The following is a 22,657-nucleotide window of genomic DNA, read 5'->3' as shown; positions in this document are numbered from 1 at the left end:
TTCTGAAGCTGTCTCACTGCAATCTTCTATTAAGCTGCTATTTGTTTCCATGCATCCTCATTGTGGAACGACACCACACTGGAGTACTGTCAGTGTTTCCTAAATATTCTGTATAAAGCAATAAAATAACACAATAAACTACAGCTTCCAATATGTCTATTGAGTTTTATCAGCACCTTTCTACAAACTGAACATGAAGGCAGGAGTGTAACTTTAAAATCAGCTGATCATTTGTCTTTGCAGTGAGACTTCAAAAGATCTGAAAGTGGTTGCACATAAAGAAAACTACACAAAGTTTAAAATGGAGCAAGTTGAAGTTCAAAATCAACATGCAGACTGAAAAAAAAGACTTGAATATGAGGAATGATGTTAAGTGAACGACAAAACCTCAAACTTACCCAAATCATCATGTTTAAATACTTTTTATTATTATTTGTGCATTATGGTTGGAATATGTGCCAACACAGATAATTACAGAAAAGGCCATAATCAGCCAGTAATATCACAGCACTAATACTTCTGCTGAGTCCCATCACTGACTTAATGCTTCATGGTTTTAGGCAAAAACAGGAAAAATAACAGGGCAAGAGTCACGAGAGGTGATCTGTTATAAGCAGGCTGAAAAGTCCAAAAATAATAAATATTTCCACTGATGCTGCAGATGCACATTCAAAAATCACAGTCAATGAGTACACACTGCTAAACCATAAAAGACGCGTCTGAGCTTATGTCTGTCCACAAATATGAAATGTTTTTTTTTTTTTTTTCCTTTTTTGGTTTCATTTGAGTTGCAAGAATACATGAAGTTTTACCAGACTGCTGAGTAGCTCGGCTGAACTTGACTCACCCGAAGTGACAGATGAATATAATTAAAGGTGAGTGAGTCATTCTGGAGAACGCATGAACCTGTTGCTGTTGTGTGGCTCACTTCCCATTTACAGAGTCAGGGCTTTGTAGAAAAACTGGATATTTTTTCAGCGTAAGCACAGAACAGACAGATCTGAACTGTGAGGAAATACTCACTGAATTTCCAATCTTTCTCCAGAGTGACTCACCTCACCTTTAACAGTATATGAGGTATAATACAGGGTACATATTCTATTCATTGTGCAGCTGTTGGAAAATGCTTGCCTCGTCTTCACGTTTCTGAGGCAAATAATGGCACTCATGACATTTTTGCGGGATCATGACACGAAGGACCTCCGCTGGTAACGAGCTGAAACCCGAGCTGAGTGACATACGCTGTGATAACAAATGTTTATGAACAATAATGAACTGTTACATATGGAAAAGATTCCAGAAAAATTTGTTCTGAGAACTACCAGTAGGGGCAATGTGAGAAGTTCCCCTCCCACAGTGAAACCTGTTGAACTGACCAATCACAATGCAACAATGACCCAAATTCAATCCCAGACTGCACCACGCAGTGTGTAACGTTCATAGAAAACTGTTTTGTACTTAGATTTCAGGATGTTTTTGTACTGTAATAATTTAGTATTTTAATAAATGACTCGTCTTTGATTGAACTGTGATTTGAATGTTCCTGCTGCAGCAGAAAGCAAAACATCTGTTCAAAAATGAAAAGTTCATTCTTCACCTGACCCTGCTGACAAGCTTTCACCAAAACTCTGGATTGCATCTCGTGGACTTCCTGTTCAGGGAAAGTCGACCTTGAGTAAAGATATTTGGTTGAATTAGATGTCTTGTTTTCAATGTGTTTCTTATTTAGTTCTTCTTGTCGGGCCTCGGCTTTGCACACACTGCGCTGTGGTCCATCAGTGGGCATCAACACCACAAAAACCGAAAATAAAATCAGGCAGATTTGCATCTTTTAGCTTACCAAACTTTGCATGCATACATGAGCTTGGATACTCGAGTATGCAGCATTGAGCTGGGACACGGCTTTGGATTTCCTCTCTCTCACACACACACACACACACACACACACACACACACACACACACACAGTATTTCTTTCATTTCCTGTCCAGAGTAGAGTCAGTTCTTACGGTTACTTTAGTCAGAAAAACGCTAAGTGAATAATCTGTGGTGGAAACAATAAGCCTGACAATCACAGTGAGGAAAAGCACAGGCTGGCTTGGTCACGAGTTCCCAAATTATGAATGACACGACGGAGCACACTGTCCCACAAACAGCAGTGTTTCAGACGATTTAGAGTCAAATTAAAATCTACCATCCGAGTGTCTCCTCATTGTTGCAGCGGACAAAAGCACATCGAACGGTGCACTGAAGAAACGACTCACCACGCGTGAGATCAGCTGCTGCTGTACGCCTCCTCTGCTTCTGCACTGCCGCTACGTTCGTTCCCATCGATGCTCACACTGAATCACTTCATGTCACTGTAGGCTGCGTTTGCTGTGCCTTTGTGGAAGTAATGGAATTTAATTGCACTTGAGCACGACACATTTCAACAGCTGCACATAAAGACCTTGTCAAAGCAATTCAGTTGAGTCACTTAACCCATTACGTTCATGAGAAATCCATACAATTCACTGTCTGGATTGTCAATGGTCTTTGGTGTTAAGTGCACTGCATTAATGTTTTCCCAGTAACACTTTCACCATTAACTAGCCGCTTATTAGCATGAAAGGTAGCAGCACATTGGCCTTCTATTAGTCATTAGAAAGCAGTTCTTATTCCGCATGGTCATACTCTACAACTACTTGGCCATTAACCTCCAAATTCCTGCTTACTGATAGCAATAAGGACGTTGTTCTACATTAATTACAATCTTAATAACCTAACCCCCAGCATAAAGTATTAATAAGTGCTTTATTGTGACTAATAAAGAGCCAATATGGTACTAATATGCATGCTAATAAGCGAATAATTAATGGTGAATGTGTACCTTAATATAAGTGTGACTGTTGTTTCCTTTACAGCACTGCATATCAACTGATCTGTATAATTTCTGTATCATACATGACATATTTGGGTAAAGTAAGGGTTTTCTGGTGAGAAAGTGGTTACAACAATAACTTAAAATGAACATTTATGAAGTAGAGCAAGAGCTATGGTGCCTGCTTCTCTTTCTAAGACAAATAACTGCTGAATGAAGCTGCTTCAGCAGAGTTTCTTGCACAAATGGAAAAATAAAACCCACTTAAAAACAGCTTAAAAATGTAAAGGAACCCTGGTTCCTCCCCATAACAATGAACAATAAATTGTTTGGTTGGTAGGCTTGATAAGCAAGAAAAGATGCATGTCAATGTTTCACTGTGTAACACTGCAGAGCTGCTTCAAACCCACTCATCCTGCAGGCTCATTTAAACACTCCTACAGACGGAGACAGAGCTTTGCATCCTCACAGGGCGAGGGAACAGCGGGCCAAATGTTTCAGTCCAGCTACTAAAAACAGCTACGTTTCTGTGGGAAGTTTTCCTACTCCAGTGACAACCTAAGTTTGCTGAGGTAATTACATTACACCACTGGTAAAAACAGGCACACACACGGGCAGTAACTCACAGGCAAAAACCTTAACATTCACTAGAGGGCTGTCAACAGTAAAGCACGAGACGGCTATTTGAGATACCATCCTAAGAAACAAAGCTCAACCCTGCCAGCGTCTTCAGTCTGACGCTTTGAAGTCACTGGTCCTTTAAGTGGGGACCGTTCATCTCCATTCATCAGAGCGGGACGCTTTTCTGTCTACTCACGAAAAACGTGGGGACGAAGCTGCGGATGGAAGAAAGCGCAGATCTCTGTGCGCATTTTTGGATGATGCAGAGTTCAAAGGATGCGTGACACATCAACACTGTGCATGAGCTTCACTCACACGCAGCATTTAACACAGAGTGACTCTGTGCCTGTGGGTTCAGTCACTTGTACAGTGCATATGGACGCACTTGACCCTCAAGTCTTTGATAAGTGTTCAAGCTCTGGGGTCGAGCGTCGTGGTCCATCATGGACGGACAGCAGGAGGACGTCAGACGTGTCCCTGAGCCTGCTGAGCTCGTCTCTCCTCCAGACAGCGGCAGACCCACATGGACACCACCTCTGCGTTACCGTCGTTAAACTGTATGATGAAGGAATGCTCCTGAAATACAAAGACAGACACAGAAAGGGTTAAATCACTTTTACTGAAAGAAACAACTGACATTTATGTTGTTTTGCATGGAAGAAATACATCTTTGGAACAAAATAGGGCATTTAAAGGTTTTATTTGAAAAAACTTGGATTTGCTTTATGAGCAATAATGAGCCGAATTAAAAAGAAAGTTATTCTGTGAACAGTCAGTGACAGTGAAAAGTCAGAAAGTCATTTTTTATATCAAGCCTCAACTGCACTGAGAAACCAAATCAGAAATTATACTTAAGGGACAAAATTTTGCTTTTATCACCTTCCCTAAAACTCAAAAGTCTTTGAATTCAATCTCAAATTGTGCAGGAAAAATACTGTTTCTTCATTAATTTTTCAAAATATCAACTAAATCCTTTAGGAAGTGAATTTCATATTTAACATGTTTGCACTGTAAATATCTGCCTCTAATCTTAATCCATCCAGATGACCTTCAGAATAACTGTCATCATGGAAGAAATGAAGTGGCTGTAAAAACACACGTAATGAGCTTTCTCATAAAAACAGAAGAAAATTATATTCTAACAGCTCTTAAAAATGTTTATACCTGTTCTCCAATACCATTTTTATTATCAACAGATTGGAGCCACAAATTTTATGACACCTTTATGTGAAGTGAACGGTTTGGTTCTGCTGGTATAATTATTCTAAATCGAGATTCAAGAAATAATAATAAAATACAAATAATCTAAACAGGAACATCGTTAAACCCTCTTAAAGTTTTACGGCCGGCAGGTTTGGTTTTAAATGCCAAACGTTTAAGTAATGGTTTGTCAGGTAATTTTAAAGAAATATCTTTAATGAGCGACATGAATCATCACAGGCTGTAAAATGAGCTTTGCTGTAGCAGCGGCAGCAACACAAATCATCTCTGTCAACCATTTTAAATAGACTGAAGAAATCATTTTTTAAGAGTTTCAACAGATAATACAGCAGAGCTGGGCGACTGGACGAATGTATCAGCTATCAGTGATTGGATGAGTCCACTGCTGGGTGTCTTTGGGGATTTTTGTCATTTCATTTGGTTATTTTAACGATCTGCCTCTGAAAAACGAGTGAGAGTCACTGCTTGGCACCAAACTGTCGTTCAGCGAGCTAACCCGTTAGCACAAAGAGGTTAGCGACAGCAGAGAAGAGCATGGAGAGCCAGAATATTATAACACTGAACTCGGTTTAGTTTGACCAAATCAGAACTGGTGACTGTTGGAACAGTGGAAAAGCTAACCAGGATGGTTTTGGTGAGTTTTGTTTCTGTTGAATTTGAATGAATTGTGTTTACGATGAGTTAAGAAGGCAACTAAGATATAAAGGTTAAAGGAAGGAAAAGAGCAAAAAAAGGTGCAAGAATACTTTCTTTCTTGACATTTTGTGAGTGTTTGTTTGTTTATTAGACTAAAGCTAATGAGTAAATGTAGCAAACTCTCCCATTTCTCAGCTAAAACATCACCGAACCCAACAACACACTGTTAAAGCTGCCAGATTTTCATCAGTGGTGCCAATAAATGAGCTCTTGGAAAGCGGCGAACAGATGACAAAGTCTCTGTTGATTGGTGGCTCATCAAGTGTGTTAAACGCTGGCCGGGTTCACTTGTTACTGCCGCCGGGCTGAAACAGAGACGTCACATGTGATATCTCAATGAGGACGGGCCCAATCACCGGACTCATCTGGGAGACCGGAGCCAGAGGTCACAGGGGTCACGGGGGGTCAGAGGTGAGAGGGGACGAGGTTGTAAATGAGACACTTCAACTGAGGCTGAATTTTATCTGCGGCGTCTCGATGTCCAATTAGATAAACAACGCTACGGCCGGCCACTTTAAATGGACTTGTCAACATTGATTTGGACGACGTCCGTCTTTAACAGCGAGAGGCTGTCGCTGTTAACAGGAGTTCAGTTCTGAGCTGAGCTGAGCAGACGACGCCGTGTTAACTCACACTAAACCTTTTAATCTGCCTTTCTTCACGGCCTCAACCCGCAACATCCATCCTCAAACTGTACAAATCAGTCGACCAGCCATGACGTGGGCGTTCCCACTGAAGATAAGACCACTGGTCAGGTCAGGGAAGACCCCATTGAAGTTTATTCACACAGGATGAGCACAAGACTGTAGTTTTATCCACAACATGTACATTTCAGACAAGTCAGAAATCCATCCAATCGTCTCTGAGCCATTTAGGCGACTCATCAGGCACCGAGACCCCCCCCTCAAAACACGTCAAATGACAACCGATCTGGCAGAATTTTGGCTTGATTCTAAAATCAGTCTGGTTTCCAAATTCAGGCTAAAATCAGGTTTAATCTGCACTTTCTACCTGACTTTAGGACACAAAAGAAGACTTTCTGGACTTGTGTTCTGCTATTCAAGTTCTCGATGAGACTCCAGCTGATGAAGATCATCAGAGATATATTGGTATCTGTGTACATTTTGACCAATCAGAGACAAGAACCTGCAGTTCTGAATTCTGAAAGACATTTTTTAAACCAGCAAATAACTGATTTTTGGCCACCAACACCTGAGAAAAGTGGCTGGCTAATTACTCTAAATGCTCCACCTGTTCACCAGCTCGATGTCAACTTGTTAAAACGTCCGTCTGACGTCTGGTGCTGGGGAAGGATTACTGTAAAAGCAGCTGCTTAATTAATTCAGACACAGATTTGTCCACCAGAGAACAATGACAAGTCTATCATTCACGCAGTACATGCTGGTCACACTTAAAAAAAGCTGAGCTCCTGTCATAACACAATGTTTAGAAGAAGAACAAAGGCTCAAAGTAACGCTGGAGTAAACAGGCGTCTGCTGCACTCGTGGATAAGCAACGGCCAAACATTCACAAACACCTTTCACCTTTATTTTACTGCGCTTTGCTTTGCTGTGACTCATTAGGAACAAAGCTACTCTGGTCAATACGAATAAGACGTCCCCTCGAACTGTGACTGGTTTGACTCAGATCTGATGCAGGAGGTGATTTCAAAGTGAGCGGTGTGTTGTTGTTTTTTTCTCGGGTGTCACAACGTTAAATACCCCCCAGCAACACCCAAACTGGTGCAGACAATTAGGATTAGTAACAAACTAGGACAGACTGGTAGTGACGGTCCACTTTCGTCCTCCTGGGATCCTCCTCATCTATTTATGGTTGCACTGGAAAATATGTTAAAGCGTAGAGTATAAACGGAGTATAAAATAAAACCACACGAAGGTTGAATACAACGAATACGTTAAGTTATGAAAGTCTTGTGATTCCTTTATAAAATCAGTATGTTTGACTTTTCCTCTTTCTTTGCTCACTCTTGACACTTTTGACTGCGAACACTGAATCACCACATGTGTAGTTTGGTGTAGTTTTACACTTTAAAGGGAAATGGGAACACATTCCTGCGTGCTCTAATCCTGCACAAACTGTAGAGATGGTGAAGGACTGCGGGGAGCCCCATCAATCCTGTTGTCCTTCTAATGGGCAGCTGGGGTTAACGCAGTCTGAGGTTAATTACTCTCATATCAGTGTAAGCGTGTGTGTGTGTGTGTGTGTGTTGGTATGAGACGGGTGGAGTGGACGCTCCTGGGTGCCCCTATGTGCTGAATACCCATCTCATCAATCATTCTTCCTTGCCTCAGTAGAGGGGGGCGATACAGAAATAAAGAAGGAAGTCCTGAGCGATGTTTTTAAAATCCAACCTTCCACCTCTGCTCCAGAAATTAACCCTGACAGGCCGGAGACAAGTGCTGGAATCTGACCTGGATGAAGACGTGTGGCTCGTCACACCACACCCACACAGCACACATGCAAGGAAGCAACATTAACTGGGGTAAAAACACACTCTGTACAATCTTCCTTCAGAAGCTGTGGTTCAGGCCTGATCTTTATCTCTTTAAATGCCCACCAAGACACAAACAAGCAACCTGACTGAAAGTAGGCATGAGATCATATGGAGACAGCAGGTGAAGCAAAGTCAAACTAGGTGAAGTTACAGTAAACTTAAGAGATGGTGTAAAAGCTCCAGAACAGCCACTAAATGCTGTCCCCATGGTCAAGAATGAACCTTAATCATTGAATCATTGACGCCGACATGGACGAGGGGCTGAAAAAGGTCCTCGTGGCGCCTAGAAAATTGGAACTTTTCTCCAATTCCACTGATAACTGGGAAAACTCTGCTTTCATTCATGTGACGCGACTGAAAGCTCCAAAGCAGTGACTAAATGGACCCTGTTACGACATTGTTTTGTCAAAGTTAATTGACTCATTCCATTGTGGTTACTTACTACTCTAAAATTAGCAACAAGTGAAACTCTCAGCAATAACGAGGTAGCGGGCACACTCGGATTTTATGGACCATACAGCGCTGTAATTGTCCAGAGTGGCACAATTGGCAACACGTCACAAATATCCAGCGATTTGAGGGACTGGACTCACTCCAGATACACTTAAATGCTCGTGAAGAGCAGGGTGCTGATCTTTACACAGCTGGTGGCAACAAGAGCATCCAAAAATCCTCAATTCACATTTGAAAGGAAAAGGAAGCAGTTCCCTCGAGTCTTTTTGGCTATGTGACACTTCACAGTTCAACCAAAAACTGATGTTTCCTCCTCTTACTGCTATATTTGTGGGAACTCACTTTAGATCCTGACAGCAAGAAGAAATTAAAGTGCTCTGGGGTGAGGAGGGGGACGGGCCTTCCACAAGGCTAGGAGGACATACTGCTAAAGCTAAAGTGAGCTAGTTGCACAAGAATGGCAAGAATGAGTAGTAACAACAGCCATGTTTGTTGATTATGTTTATGTTAGGTGTTTTTGAGACATGAGGCAGTTTGATAATGATGTGCTGCTCCCTCCAACACTCCCTCGTGGACTCATCCTCCAGCAGGAGTCAGGCAGTGTGTGTTCATGCGTTTTGGGGAGGTGGCTTTGGAGGGAGGCCTGAAGGGAGTGGATGGGTTTTTTTTGGTTGGATACTTTGAAATCTAGCTCACTCCTGCTGGTTTCTCCATTACTGACTAGTTTTTAGAATCCTGAGGAGAAACTAGGACGTAAAAAAGTCCACCTAGATAAAGACAATTTTGTGTTTTTCTTCTAATATGTTTATCTTGTTGCAATCCCACTGGCTTATCTTGTGATCCCACCATCCAACGTACTCCCAGGTTGGAAAGAACTGCCTTCGACTGTCAGCATTATATTAGACATAAGCTGCCTCAAGAGTCTTACTTTGATGCAGACACACACCCTGATATTGAGGAAATTAGTAAAACATCCTCTGTCTCACACACACACTTGCATAATCGCCTCATGATTAAATTACTTGGAACTTAAATTAAGTATGAAACCTGTAAGGGAAGAGATATAAATACAGAGTGAATAGCCACTCCTTCGTTGGGTCACTGGAGGTGTTGTGACTTCCTGCTGCAGCAGGCGTGGACAGAGGTGAGGCTGAGGAAGGACTCATTTAAAAGTTACATTAATCACCGTCTGGCCGCATCAAAATGGGATAATCACCTGAAACGGCTCTGCTCAAATAGAAATGGCCTAAACCCTGGGGAAATTCTACCTAACTCTTTAATTGTTTGAAGCCTTTGAAGGGTCTGTTTAATCTAAGATTAATTTATGCGATTTTAAATAACTCTATGTATGATTAATACGCTCAGAAGAAATTAAAAGCAGTTTGAGGCAATTATAACAAGAGACTGGTCATCACCTCATTAGAATAGTGTTGGAGGAAACGTGGTGTGTTTGTCAGTGTGTGACTGTGTGTGTGTGTGTGTGTGTGTGTGTGTGTGTGTGTGTGTGAGAGAGAAAGAAAGAGAGAAGGGTGAAGAGGTAGATAGAATAACTGGGTCTTTACAGATTTGCATGCTAATCACTAGCTCCCTCTGGAAACTGGCTGGCGTTGGTTGGTGTGTGTGTGAATGAACTGTGTGTATGTGTGTACTTTGCTCGATCTTTGTGCACAGAGAATATAGGGAAACTTCTCTTAGTGCTGTTGCCCCTCTAAACTTAATGATCCAAGCATCTAAAGCTACTTTCAAATCTATCTGCTGCTTTCAAAACTGTTTGCATAGTGAGGCAGCACTTTCTCCAGAGATGCACCCCATCAATGAGCCACAACACTAACTGTTAGCCACCGAAATGGAAAGATGTAGAAAAAAAAGGCAGTAAAACAAGAGACCCATCACTCTCATGGGCTAGTTTAGTCCCCAACCAGGTATATAACACAGCAAAATGTCCACTACAGCGGCGGCCATGATTCACTCTCAAAGCTGGGCAGCTCCTGGTGTCTCAAACTGCAGCTTGTTGCTGAACTAACAAAGGCAACAAGAGGGATCGTGGGCAGAACAGGGTGGCAATATGTGCTTCGGGAGAGACATGGCAGTCCAGACCAACAGAGGTAGTTAGCAGTGACCAGGACTGTAGCATATGTGGAACTGGTCATTATGAGCTGGGAGAGAACAGGACAAGTTAATACTTGTCTTAAGAGCTACTTAATGACATTCTGTCAAGGAAACGTTTGGGAAATAAATCAATTTCTGCTGAAAAATGGACCATTTAATTTTTCTAAACTGCAATATTCATTACTGTCTAATTTTTGAAAATTAACAAAAACACATCTTGTTTTGGCCGAATCAAGGACATCCAAGTGCCAAAATGTAATCTTTATTGTACAAGACCTAAACATTGATTTATGGGTCATTTGGCTCTGTCTATCCAGCAGTCGTGCGCAGTGCCACACTGTAGTAGCAGTATGTGTGAATGGGGTTCATGTCAATGGAGACTCAAGGGTGAAATGTGAAAACGTTTGGCAGCGAAGGTGCTGACAGAAAAGTTTGGGGAGGAGGAGACACCAGCGATTTGGCACAAGTCTGAAGAGAGACCAGAGGGACCCCAAAGAGGTCCAAAGACACTTTCTCCTCAGACAGTAAAGCTGCTTCCAAAGTTTGAGACACGTGACGCGTAGAACTCAAGCAAGACATCACCCACATCAAGAATTACCAAAAAACTACACATATACTTAGATTAGTCGTGTAGGACAGTCAGTATGCTGCCTTTTTCTGCCCAGAAATTTTGCAGTAAAACAGCACAACATCTTTAAAATGTGCATATTGCATATCACCTCTTCTTCAACAGTATCACATTATGTACAGACAAGAAAACCATGACGGCAAAGGAAACCTGCATCGCTGCTGAAGACTTCAGGCAGCTCATAAACTGGAAAAATATGCTGCTGTATTCTGTGGATGACCAGTAAATATGAGGACAAGGCGAGTCAACCTGTGGCCTCTATAATCCACTGCATGCCTCGTCTCATACGTGCCTGTCTGAACAATGGGGTGTTGCTACATCCGCCTGTAGGGGACATCAGGATCTATTCACTGGCTTGCTCAGCAGTGAGGATGGAAAAATAAAACAGTGTTCATGAACAGTGTGGGTGTTTAGAGTCCTTGGTTAATATGCTGACATGGTTTAGGACAGGTGTAGTGCAGATTAACTAGCCAGTTTTTTAATAACTGCTGCTTTAAGTGAGCAAAACTTAATGCTACTCAGCCTCTATCCGTGTTTTTGTGTGTTTTTTGTGTACTTTGAAACTAGATTTGGGGACAGTCAGACACAGGAGGGGTTCCTTTGTGAAAAACCGAGGGGCTCATCTGGTGTCTCCGGGGTTGAAAGGGGGCTTCGAAATTTGTGTGTGTGTGTCTATGAATAGAAAAGCAGAATAGGAGGGCTGCATTGACAAGGGTGCTAAAAGGCTGTGTGAAGGCTGCTGGCTGGGGAACGAGGGACGACGAGGGAGAGGGGGAGGGAGAAATGAAATGTCCATCAAATCACAATCAAAGAAAATCAGGCTGTGGGATCATCACTTGTAGGTCTTTTTTTGCACAAGTGCAAAAACAAGCATACAGATACACAAAATAATGATAAAGCATTTGTATTTGGTTCTACAAATCAACAAATATGAAGCTAAACATAATGGATCATACACTGTTTGTCGTTCTTAACCTAAAGGTTAGTAAAATAAGCCAATAAATGCTGCACACAGACCAGGCCTTGTGTTGAGGGACAAGGGGGAGGACAGAGGATTAAAAGCAAGAAACCTCAGACAGGACAGGTCATCACCAAGTACCTGCAGCGAGCGTCCTGGGAGCAGGCCAGTGGAAAGTCTCCTCAACTGACCAACGTCATTAGCTTATGATGACAGGATAGGGTGTCCACAATGAAAGATGCATTAGTATAAGGAGGGAAAAACACAGTCACTTTCCTCTCTGATGGCTCATCATGTGATTCTTTGTAAATGAAGAGACTGGGAGGAAATGGGAAGAAAGATCTCTTACTGATATACGTGATATATTGAGCTTGATGCGGGCAGACAGAGCTCAGTCTGTCAGATATTGCTTCTGAGCTGTCCAACAAAGTAATTATGAGTCATGCTGTAAACCATCTGAGCCCAAATCTACGAAACGTTCCCTTTAAGACTTTTGGTAAGGTAAAGAAATCCAATTCCAAGACACTGATTTACTTGTTACACACTGTACATCACTATGAACAGACAGGGAGGGAAGATTAATGTCAAATGTCTAAAGCTAAAAACTACATATAGCAAATAAAGTGAAGTATGAAAATCCATTCAAAATAAGACTAATGACTAAATATGTGCCACAATTAATCAATATAACTCAATAATGGCATGTTTATGGAGGACAGTGTTTCTGTAGTGGAATGGGGTGAAAAGAAATCGGGACAGGGTTTGTTTTTGTTTGTTTCCACTTTGTTTTGCTTCAGTTCAGCACTGACAGGCATTCAGTGGAGTTTTTGATGCTGCGGAGCGAGTGTGTCCTCGTTTTGCATTGATTGTGCACACGCACACGTGAACACATATTCCTGAAGCTGGTTTCACTGCTATTCCACATGCAAAGAAACGTCATAATGTGCCAACAAAGGCAGTGGATAGAAAGACAGGAAGCTAGCAGATGTGGCTGAAAACTTCGGAGTCCATTAATTAGCGGTATTAAGTGTTTTATCTAAAAAGTTCTTCAGTGTCAACCTGCGCCTCAGAAAACATGTTCAGACCATCCTACTGCCACCACCAGACCAGCAATTGGGCCTGTGTCTCCACAGGTTTTTGACAGTGTTGGAGAATAAAGAAGCTAAACAGAAAATTATATAATTTATGTCAGAGAAAAGTCATTTCAGAGCAAATGTGCTTTTGCCTTGATGTTTGAATCCTCCTCCTGTAGCACAACATATCATCATTGAATGAAGGACTTTTTCATGTTACGTCTCCTATCATTAACGATGCTCTTCGATTGGCACCATTTTGCTTCGCTCTTCCCTTTTTTCCTTTGTATTATTCCTGCTCTCGCTCTCCTGTATTCATGTTGGGAACACCGCATTAACCTGAGGAAAAGGTTTTCCTTTCACTGAGCCCCTTAGTTGGGTAAAACTGGCGAAAAGTTCAACTGAATAGGATAAAATATTAATAGAAAGAGCAAAGCATCCAGCATAAGTAGTCGAAACATACTGTTAAAAGCTTCAGGGACAGAACCCATCAAGAGCAGGCATGCAATCAAACAGCAGCCCTTTAAAGAACGTCTAATAGGATAAAATCCCAGTGAAAATAACGTCAATAAAAGCTATACCAGTGATTAGAGAAACCACATGCTGAAACCCGATGAGCAAACTAGAGGTACTAGGTGAGATTGTATGGTCATAAAACAACATTATTTGCTCAGTGTCTACACTCTTGTGCGATTTCCCACATTACCTTCCAGGAGAAATGACTTGCAGAGATAAAAACTGAGAGCAAACGGCGGCACTATCTGTACAGCGCAGGGAGAGGAGAAAAGGGGAGCTGTGGCTCGGTGCATTAACATACAGATAGAATAGGTAAAGACTTTTAATGTACTCAGGAGGCTGGGGGTAGAGTGAGAGGTGGGGAGGAAAGAGGGAATGAGGGGAAGGAGAGAGAAAGACAATCAGCAGGCTGGTGGCACAAAGGCAGGCACCCATGACCTTATATCTCAGTTCATCGTGGGCAGAGGAAGAAAGCAAAGGCCTACAGGAGGACAAAAATCTAGGTAAAGAGGAAAGGATGGAGGAGAGAACAGAGAGAGAGCTGTGAAAATCTGAAAAAGAGCACAGGGATTACCATGAATGGGAAGGAAGTGGGACAGAAGGAATGTGGAGGAGAGTGGGAAAAGGGAAACACTTTTCCAGCACTGGTGCTTCCCAACAAACGAGAAGAAAAAACAGAAAGAAACCAAAACTAGCCACGTCAATCCCTCAAACCTTGTGCGTGGAGAACAAACATTCGTTCTCATTGTCTAACATGGGCTGTATGCTCAATGTTACAGACGTGCATCACCAAAGAGAGAGCCATTCAGTTTGCTCGCCATTTCAGAGTCTAGAAAATAATGCTGCCCAGACGTCGCAAGGCCGTCTACTTTGAGGCTTAAATCAAACCGACCCTCTTTGTCATACTGCGTTACGTCTGCCAGGGAGGTTACTTTTGCCACGATTATGTAAAAACCACTGGCCGAACTTTCATGAAACCTGTTGGAAGGGTGCAGCAAGGGCCAACGATGTGCAAGATAGGACAATCGGCCTTGGCTTGTCTATATATCCATCTATGTGTTTACATATACTGTGAGATAAATACTGGTAGCTGATTGTCGGCGTAACCCTCGTCCTTGCATTATTTTGTGTTGGAATGAAGTTTTGGTTGTGAAGTCATGCAGGATACAGTAAAACACAAGAACACACTGTCAAGTATTCACTTTCTTCTTCATGGAAGAATGAATTCAAAAGCAGTGGAGAACATGTGTGAAGTGGGCATTTAGCGAGACGAAGTGAAGAGAGGATATACAAATGATTTTTCCATCAAACTAAAAACAACCTCTTCACTGGAGCAGTTACACAGACAAACTTAGACACCGAGCTACTAATGATTGGAGTCAAAGGTGTCACTCGATAAAAACAATGGAAGCTGCGTTCAAGGCAGCACGCCACAAACACAACAAGCTAAACTTCCCCAGAAGAAGTAGTGCGTGGTCTCTCCCTCAAGAGAAACACTTTCGTCTGGAGCCAAGAATTCCCAATGAGTGTCTAGACAACGTTTCCCTTTACTCCTCCCTTCTGGTGTGAGACTGAGAACATACAATCTGTTAGCAGTTCTGCATTTACACCCTCCAGCCCTCCTTCCCCACCACACAAACCTTCCCCGCTCCCCTCTCTGTGGACCTTACTGCCGTTGTCCTTGGTCCTAACAGAAACCAGAACGTGTTGCAACTCTTAAAAGGCAGTTTGTGCAAACTGCAGAGGCCCAGCGTGGTAATGCTAGAACAGAGAAAAGCATCCACACTGGCAGGGAGGCATGTGGTTTGGCTTTGGTTGGAACTTAGTGAAGTCCTCAGCCTGATCTATAAAACTATATCTGTGGTACAGCAGACACCCTCCCATGGCTTTTAGGCTGTGCTTTGCCTCTATTAACACCTGCCTATCTATAGCATCCTTCAAATTGTCCTAATGCTTCTAAAATTTCTAACCTTAAACCTCCACCTGAAGACACCAAATTTAAAAGGGTTTCAGCTCCTCACATTCTAAGATTTAGACAGAAATACATGCATGTGCTTCATCTACTGTTACTGCATTATATCTGGGTTCAGAGAACAATGGAGCCTCATCTCAAGTGAAACTTTGATATTTCAGCGAGGACATATTAACTCCACCCTGTAAAAGGCTGTTTAATGTTTCCTGATCGAGTTGGCAATAATGTTGTGTGAGTTAGAAGATAGTAAATATGCATGGGAATGACCAAAAGGGAAAGGTGAGGTATAATCCACTTTCAAATGAACCTCATGATTTCCATTTCTGAATTTTCTAAAAGAAAACAGTGACGGTCACGCCACGTCTCTAATTTGCAGAGGAGACATGAGGTCACTTTGGCGACGGCAAATTTTTAGGATTTTGAGAATTAATTATGTTTTGTACAGGAAGATGTTAAAATACCTGGTGTTGGGCACGCTTTCGTACCGCACAAAGACAAGCAGAAACACACACACACTGACTTCAAAATCATTTCCTTTTGTCCCTTGCTCAACTTTTCATTAGGCTACAAAACTTCATTTTTGTAAACTAGAATTATATGACTCTTGTACAAATAGGGTTGATTTATTCAGGCTGGCTCCAATGCAGTGAATTGAATAAATTATCGCTCAAGTAGGTCTCAATCCTACCTCAAGGTTTCTCGCTGACCTCTCTCTGACATCTTTCATTGGCAGCAAAAAGTTCATTACTGTTCTTTCCAGACAGCAATGCCAACTTCGAGGGTCCTTGACCCAAAACACCTCAATCATTGCGAAAAATACAATTGTATACTCCAAACACTTCCAGGATAATAAAATTATGTTTAATTGAATTTTTATTGGAATGCATGAATATGATCACCCTGTGTGCACAGTTATTCAAAACCTATATTTTGTGGTCCTTGGAACTGTTTCATGGAAGGCTTGGTTTAACTTACCATGAGGTTATTGGGGGCAGGCCTCTCTTTGGGTTGTCGCCGCATGCTGAAAAAAAGAGATACAAGCGGTTTATATCCAGCCACTATTCAAACTGTGTTTGTAAGTGTGCAAGAGATGTTTTTGTTCTAACTTTCATTTCAATGGCATAATTTTCATTTCTAAATGAATATTCAAGAGGAGGCTTAAAACGAACCTTTCATGCCACAGAAGCGGAAAGAGAGGGCTTGATAGACAATAAACACTGTTGCCTGACAACACAGTACATTTATTTCAAATAGAATCATTTAATTAATATTTCTAATTTCAATTAATATTTCTTATTACTCAGAACACTAAAAGTGAAGTAGTTACCAGACTGCTTCAGTGGATCTGTGTGTGTGTTTCTGTCAGTGTCCTCCATAATCTGCACTGTGCACATGCACAGGATAAGTCAAAACAACCTATGCTGGGGGAAATAGAGCGGGGGCTTGTCTGCAGTCGGTCATGAAACTGGTTTATGTATCATAATGAACGGGCCATGAGCCTCTCAGAACAGCCTGGGAGAAGGCTGGGCAGGGCACCAGTACCCCAGTCTGTCCTGAGAGAGAAGTGCCTTGTTTGAGCAAATAAAGCAGGCATGGGGATAAACAACAGCTGGTACAGCCAGCTAGTGAGTGCTGCACACACACACATACACACACGTGCACGCACTCACTCACACACAGCTTGCATGTGGTTTGGGTGTGTATGTAGATGTTTGTGCAACTATAAAGGTTATAAGAGGGTAATGAATCAGAGGCAAATGCAGGGTAAACATTGTCTTTGTCCTGTTGCATGAGATAAATCAATCTTGCCTTTTTAAATTTTTTTTTAAAAGAACAGCTTTTTATTCAGCATCAGCAGCACTGAAAATCAACCCTAAAACCACCACAACCACAATGCATTAACACACAGGTACATGCACTTTAATCCCATTATACCTTTGATTCATCTACAATAATTTGGTTCATCGTGTCGAATGCAGCATGTGGTCTTTGTAATTGTTCAGTCTGGCTCTGTGGGGCTCAGATGGTTGTGTGTGCCAAACTCATATTAAGCACATACAAGCTAGAATCACAAACAAACACACTGCACAGTCAACAGCCATTGAAAACAGACAAAATCCCCTTTAAAACCTGAAGCTGTTTGATTAAAATCATTCCTTTCTAGAAACAAAGCGTATTAAACAGCGACTGACTCACCACTGAGTGATGAAGTGAACAAACTTCTCACTGAACTGGCCGACAGGAAGAACTGGAGGATCCTGTGAAGAGGCACAAAACAATTTAGACTACAAGTAACACTTGAATCTGGGATGACGGTAACAGAACTCCAATCAAAGAAATAAGATGAAGGGTGGTTTACATCAATGGATAAGATCAGGCTTTGTCTTAGTTTAGATTAAGTACATTTATTAAAACCTATGAAGTTACTTGACAGGATAATTCATGAATTGGTAGTATTTTAAAAATTCAAATCATCACAAAATTGGTGAAACCAACATGTCAAGAGGGTTCAACATTAAACTGGTTTAAAACTGGGCAGCATGGTGGTGCAGGGGGCAGCACTGTTGCCTCACAGCATGACTGCTGTCCATTAGGGGCATAAACACAGAAATGAGTTGTATTATATGCAGCCACCACCAAACTGTTATGGGTAACGCCACCAACTGCCACCCAGCAGACACAGAACAACATTATAAAAGAGTGTTAAAGAGCAAAGAGTTGCTGGTTCTTCCAAAAGACTACATCAAGATGTTTGTACAAGCTTTAGTGCTCATTCAGAAAAGACAAGGACCCATAGGTGCACTAGAGGAGTGAGATCAAGAGCAACCTTTACGATAAACATTTGTATTCCATTACTCATTTACAGAACATAGAACATTTGCTCAAAGAATAGATAAGTTTGAAGAGTCTGGATTCAGTGAGGTTCACAGTTAAGTACCTTTCTTGTACAAACACTTTAGTGTCTGACCTCAAGGCTGCACGCAGCTCTCTTCCTTTGTATTCATGGCAGCACTGAGCTGTGATTGGCAGTCAACTTCATCTACAACACCGGCTGGGTGACACGACATTGTCTCGTTGGTTCAACCAATCAACACATGCAGTGATTCAAAAGGTGAAAGTGCAAATGTAAGAGAAACTGCTGTAAATCAAAGCTGTCATGGTTTGGATTTCTACCACCACGAGTCCAACGGCTGAAAGAACATGACACCATGAAACAGCTATTTCTAACAGCTCATACATGTCACAATTTATCTATAATTGTTAAAAACATAAACAATTCTTTAACTAATTCTAAACTTTTTTTTTTTTCTGTGGCTGAGTCAATATGCACTTCTCACTGAAAAGAGCAAATCAGGGTCTTCTGGTCAAGGGCGAAACACTTAAAATGTGAATACAATGTTTTTTATAATATAAATATATTCTTTAGATTACACTGAACCGGATAAGCAAGATGGTGATTAGTCTGCTTTTAACTATGGCTGCTGTACAGATGAAACAAACGAGATACAGCTGGTCAACTGACGAGCTTTGGTATCTTTGGACAGAGCCAGGCTAGCTGTTTACCCATGTTTCCAAACTTTGTGCTAAATTATAACACTGTTCAAAAGTTTAGAGACCGGCCACAAAAGCTTGATTCAGTCAGATGGCTGAGAGGACTCCTTCAAATTTTTGAATGAGTCTTTCATGCTTTTAGGTTGTAGAAATACCTCCTTACAAAAAGATTATTTTCTATGAAGAGTAATGTTTTGTACATGGTAAACAAAATGCTGTACAATGGTTTATCCAGACTGAAAAATTAAAAGGCAGAGTGAGATGAAGAAACCTCTGAGTAACAGTTAAAGAAGAATATAAGAAATCACCCATCATTGGTAAAAGAAACTGGAAGCTCAGCATCAAAGTTTGTGCAGACTTAAATAGGAACAGGTTCCGGTTTCAGTGTCAAGTTTAATTCACGGGTGTGTTGCCTTAGCAGAGCTATTCTTAAAATGTGAAAATAGAAATAGAAGTTTAGGAAGTCGAGGCTCTATGGAATATCAGCTGAACATAATATGAACTGACAAATCGCAGTTCTAACCTATTCAATGTAATCACTGAGAGAGCCCAAAGAAAAATGGGTTCCCAACATATTCAGAGCTCAATCACAAGTTTTTGGAGCCAAAACGGTTATACTGGTTTTAATTATACTGGTTTTATCTATGTTAAAGTAGCCATTCGTGAAGGAAGAAAAAACATCAATAATTGTAAGACATTTGAAACATTAGCTGGTTGCTGCTAATAGCTTCATGTGTATCGTACAGACCTGAAAGTGGAATCAGCGTTCTCATTGAACTCTCTGCCAGAAAGAGGATTTACCAAAATGTTGAATTTTCCTTCAACTTCGAAGTGGATGTAGAGAAACGCCACTTAAAGTGACGTGTCAGATCCACTTTAATTAAAGTATAAAAGCTGTGGAGAGGAAACTGTGAGCGTGTCAAGGTGCTGTGAGAGAGCCGGCTTTAAAATACTGCAGATCTCAAGAGATACCAGACGTTGCACCTGGACACAGAAACTGGGGTAATTACAGAAGTTCTCAGCTATGCTAAGCCATTCAGATGAAGGCTACATTCCTTAATGCTGCTGATTCATGTATGAGACTTTTCATGAATGTTGTTCCTTTTTTCTACATTGTGCTTTTTCACTCTGAGGGGTGGTTGATTATTCAGGCCTTGTCTCCATCATTGGCAGGTTTTTACTATGTTTCTATGTTTTCATCTGTGATTTTGTCATTGACAGAATTTATTGTGATGAAAGACAATGTTTTTATCTCAAAGTTTACCATCAGCTAACAGCAACAATTTTTAACCCGACAATCATCGTTATGGCTCTTAAAGCTAGAAACCAAACCAGACAAACATCCACGGTTACCTGTCAAAATGAACAACAGTAAGGTGTGTGTTTGTGTGAGGTTTTGTTCCTATTGTCAGTGAAGGTTCTATGAGCCATATCATGTAGAACAACTGGGCCAGACTGACTTCTATTACTGTCCATCACCTCATTACTCCATCCCTTTCCTTCCTCTCACTCTACATCTTTTCCTATGTTTGGCTGTCGGTATGAAAAGCTCTCAATATTTATGCTTATTTTTACCCTCAGTATCTGTGCAGAAAAATGTTGACCACTGCAAATTACAACCCTGATTCCCAAAAAGTTGGGATGTTGTGTAAAACGTAAATAAAAACTACAACAGTTCTAAAAAGTATTCCTGAGCCCATGTAGTAATATCCTTTATACCACATATGTCAAACTCAAGGGCCAAATCCGGCCCGCGATGGAATTATCTTTGGCCCGCATGATAATATCTAATTATTATTAGAGCTGGCCCGCCGGTATAGTGCACGCACCACTAGTACTACAGTCCCACAATGCACTGCCAGTGCATTGGCACATCTATCAAAGGCCCACAAGTGCGAGTCCCAAGTGCACATCAGAGAGCAGCACTCTCAGGTCTAATATGTGTTGACGTTTTGCACTCTTTGGGCATGTTTGGTTTTTGTTTGAAGGAAATGATTTTTTTGGCTGTTGTTGGCCTGTGGGAAAATGTTTTCATTTGAAATTACTATGGAAAGCTGCAGATAAAACCATGAGAAATGAATGCAACTGATTTTTCATTTATTTAACGATTAATGTTGTTTTATAGGCAGCAACTTAGAGGCTGTGTTAGTTCCAGGTTCAATATGTGCAATATGGTCATTTGAATCAGTTTTCAGTAAACATTGAACCAGTCAGGCCCTCGACTTGGAACAATTTCTTTTAATTTTGGCCCACTGTGTATTAGAGTTTGACCCCCCTGCTTTATACAACCATGTGTTCACAACAACAGGTGTTTTCAGAGCATTTCACCCACTGTCCCAGTCTTTTATTGCTCCCGTCCCAACTTGATTGAAATGTGTTCCTGGTATCAAATTCAGAATAAGCGGATATTTACAAAAATGAATGAAGCTCATGAGGTCAAACATTAAATATTAAATCATTCTCTTTCTTTGTCTCATTGCCAGTAAACTGCAGAGGAGACGAAAGTATGAAACTGTGCGTGAAAAGCAGCAGGACTAGCATTTCCCTTCTAGCATTGAAATTAATGTTTATTAATGTTTATAGTTTACTTTCTCCAAAAAGTATAAATAAGGAAATAGAAATTCAACAAACTGAAGGTTTCAATGATAAGACTTGGTTTAAGCTACAAATTAATTGGAAAAAATAAAATCATGGTGCTAAGAAAGCATTATGGTATAAGGTGATACAATCTATATGATTGTATTTAATACATAGCATTTAAACATGTAGTATGTGAAAATGTGAAAAGACACTCATCATTCTGTACAAATGAGAAAACTACCATTACGCAAAACCCCAACAAGACTAGATTCCGAAATACATGGTCCTATACGTGACAATGAAATTTATTTTACTGCACCCCGACACACCAGCATGTGCTCAGAGATGTTTACCTCAGATACAAGATGTAGAAAATATCAAAAGTAAGTTTAACAGTAGATAGTAGGTGTCAGTTATAAAAGATTTAAAATATGCACAGCAGTGGCATCCAATGATTTGAACAATAACGCAGAAACTACTCAGATGTGTAGAAAAATCATAAAACCTGGGTTCACAACCAGGCATTTATTCAAATGCAGGGAATTAAACCTCTTTACATCTGAGGCCCTGCTGTGCCATTAAAAACACCTCTGGGCAGTGTTCGCCATTCCTTAATGCTCTGATCGGCAGGCTCCCGCAAAGCATGATGCATGAACCCATTTAAATTAACAAAGGAATGGGTTCCCTTCTAATCTCACTGCACTTCACAGAGCCGCCGCCGCTTGGATGAGCAATATATCATGGCACATGCATACACACACACAGACATGCACAAACAAATGCCCTTGAGCACTGCACACCACAAGCCTGAGTGTACACTCCGTTTAGAAGGAGAGTACCAAATAATTTGCAACCACTCTAGTATATAGTATACATGTGCACACACACACACACACACACACA

The 22,657-nt window shown here is 41.1% G+C and overlaps 1 protein-coding gene across 2 annotated transcripts in view; it reads right to left on the bottom strand.

Moving 5' to 3' along the window:
• Positions 1 to 406: 406 nt before the first annotated feature.
• The window catches only part of map2k5 (mitogen-activated protein kinase kinase 5), a 55,490-nt gene continuing 33,239 nt past the window's right edge, over positions 407 to 22,657 (bottom strand). Inside the window, exons 20-22 of one of the 2 annotated variants that reach the window (XM_076732220.1) lie at positions 17,819 to 17,880; positions 16,598 to 16,643; positions 407 to 4,057 (exon numbers count right to left, since the gene is read on the bottom strand). In XM_076732220.1, the coding sequence (XP_076588335.1) occupies positions 3,947 to 4,057; positions 16,598 to 16,643; positions 17,819 to 17,880 (219 nt within the window). In that variant the 3' untranslated portion in view covers positions 407 to 3,946. The remainder of the gene's footprint in view (positions 4,058 to 16,597; positions 16,644 to 17,818; positions 17,881 to 22,657) is intronic. The other variant, XM_076732231.1, reaches the window with a different exon arrangement.

This window comes from Chaetodon auriga, chromosome 1 (genome assembly GCF_051107435.1).
Source record: "Chaetodon auriga isolate fChaAug3 chromosome 1, fChaAug3.hap1, whole genome shotgun sequence".
Classification (NCBI taxonomy): domain Eukaryota; kingdom Metazoa; phylum Chordata; class Actinopteri; order Chaetodontiformes; family Chaetodontidae; genus Chaetodon; species Chaetodon auriga.
This window is presented reverse-complemented; position numbering and strand designations above follow the sequence as displayed.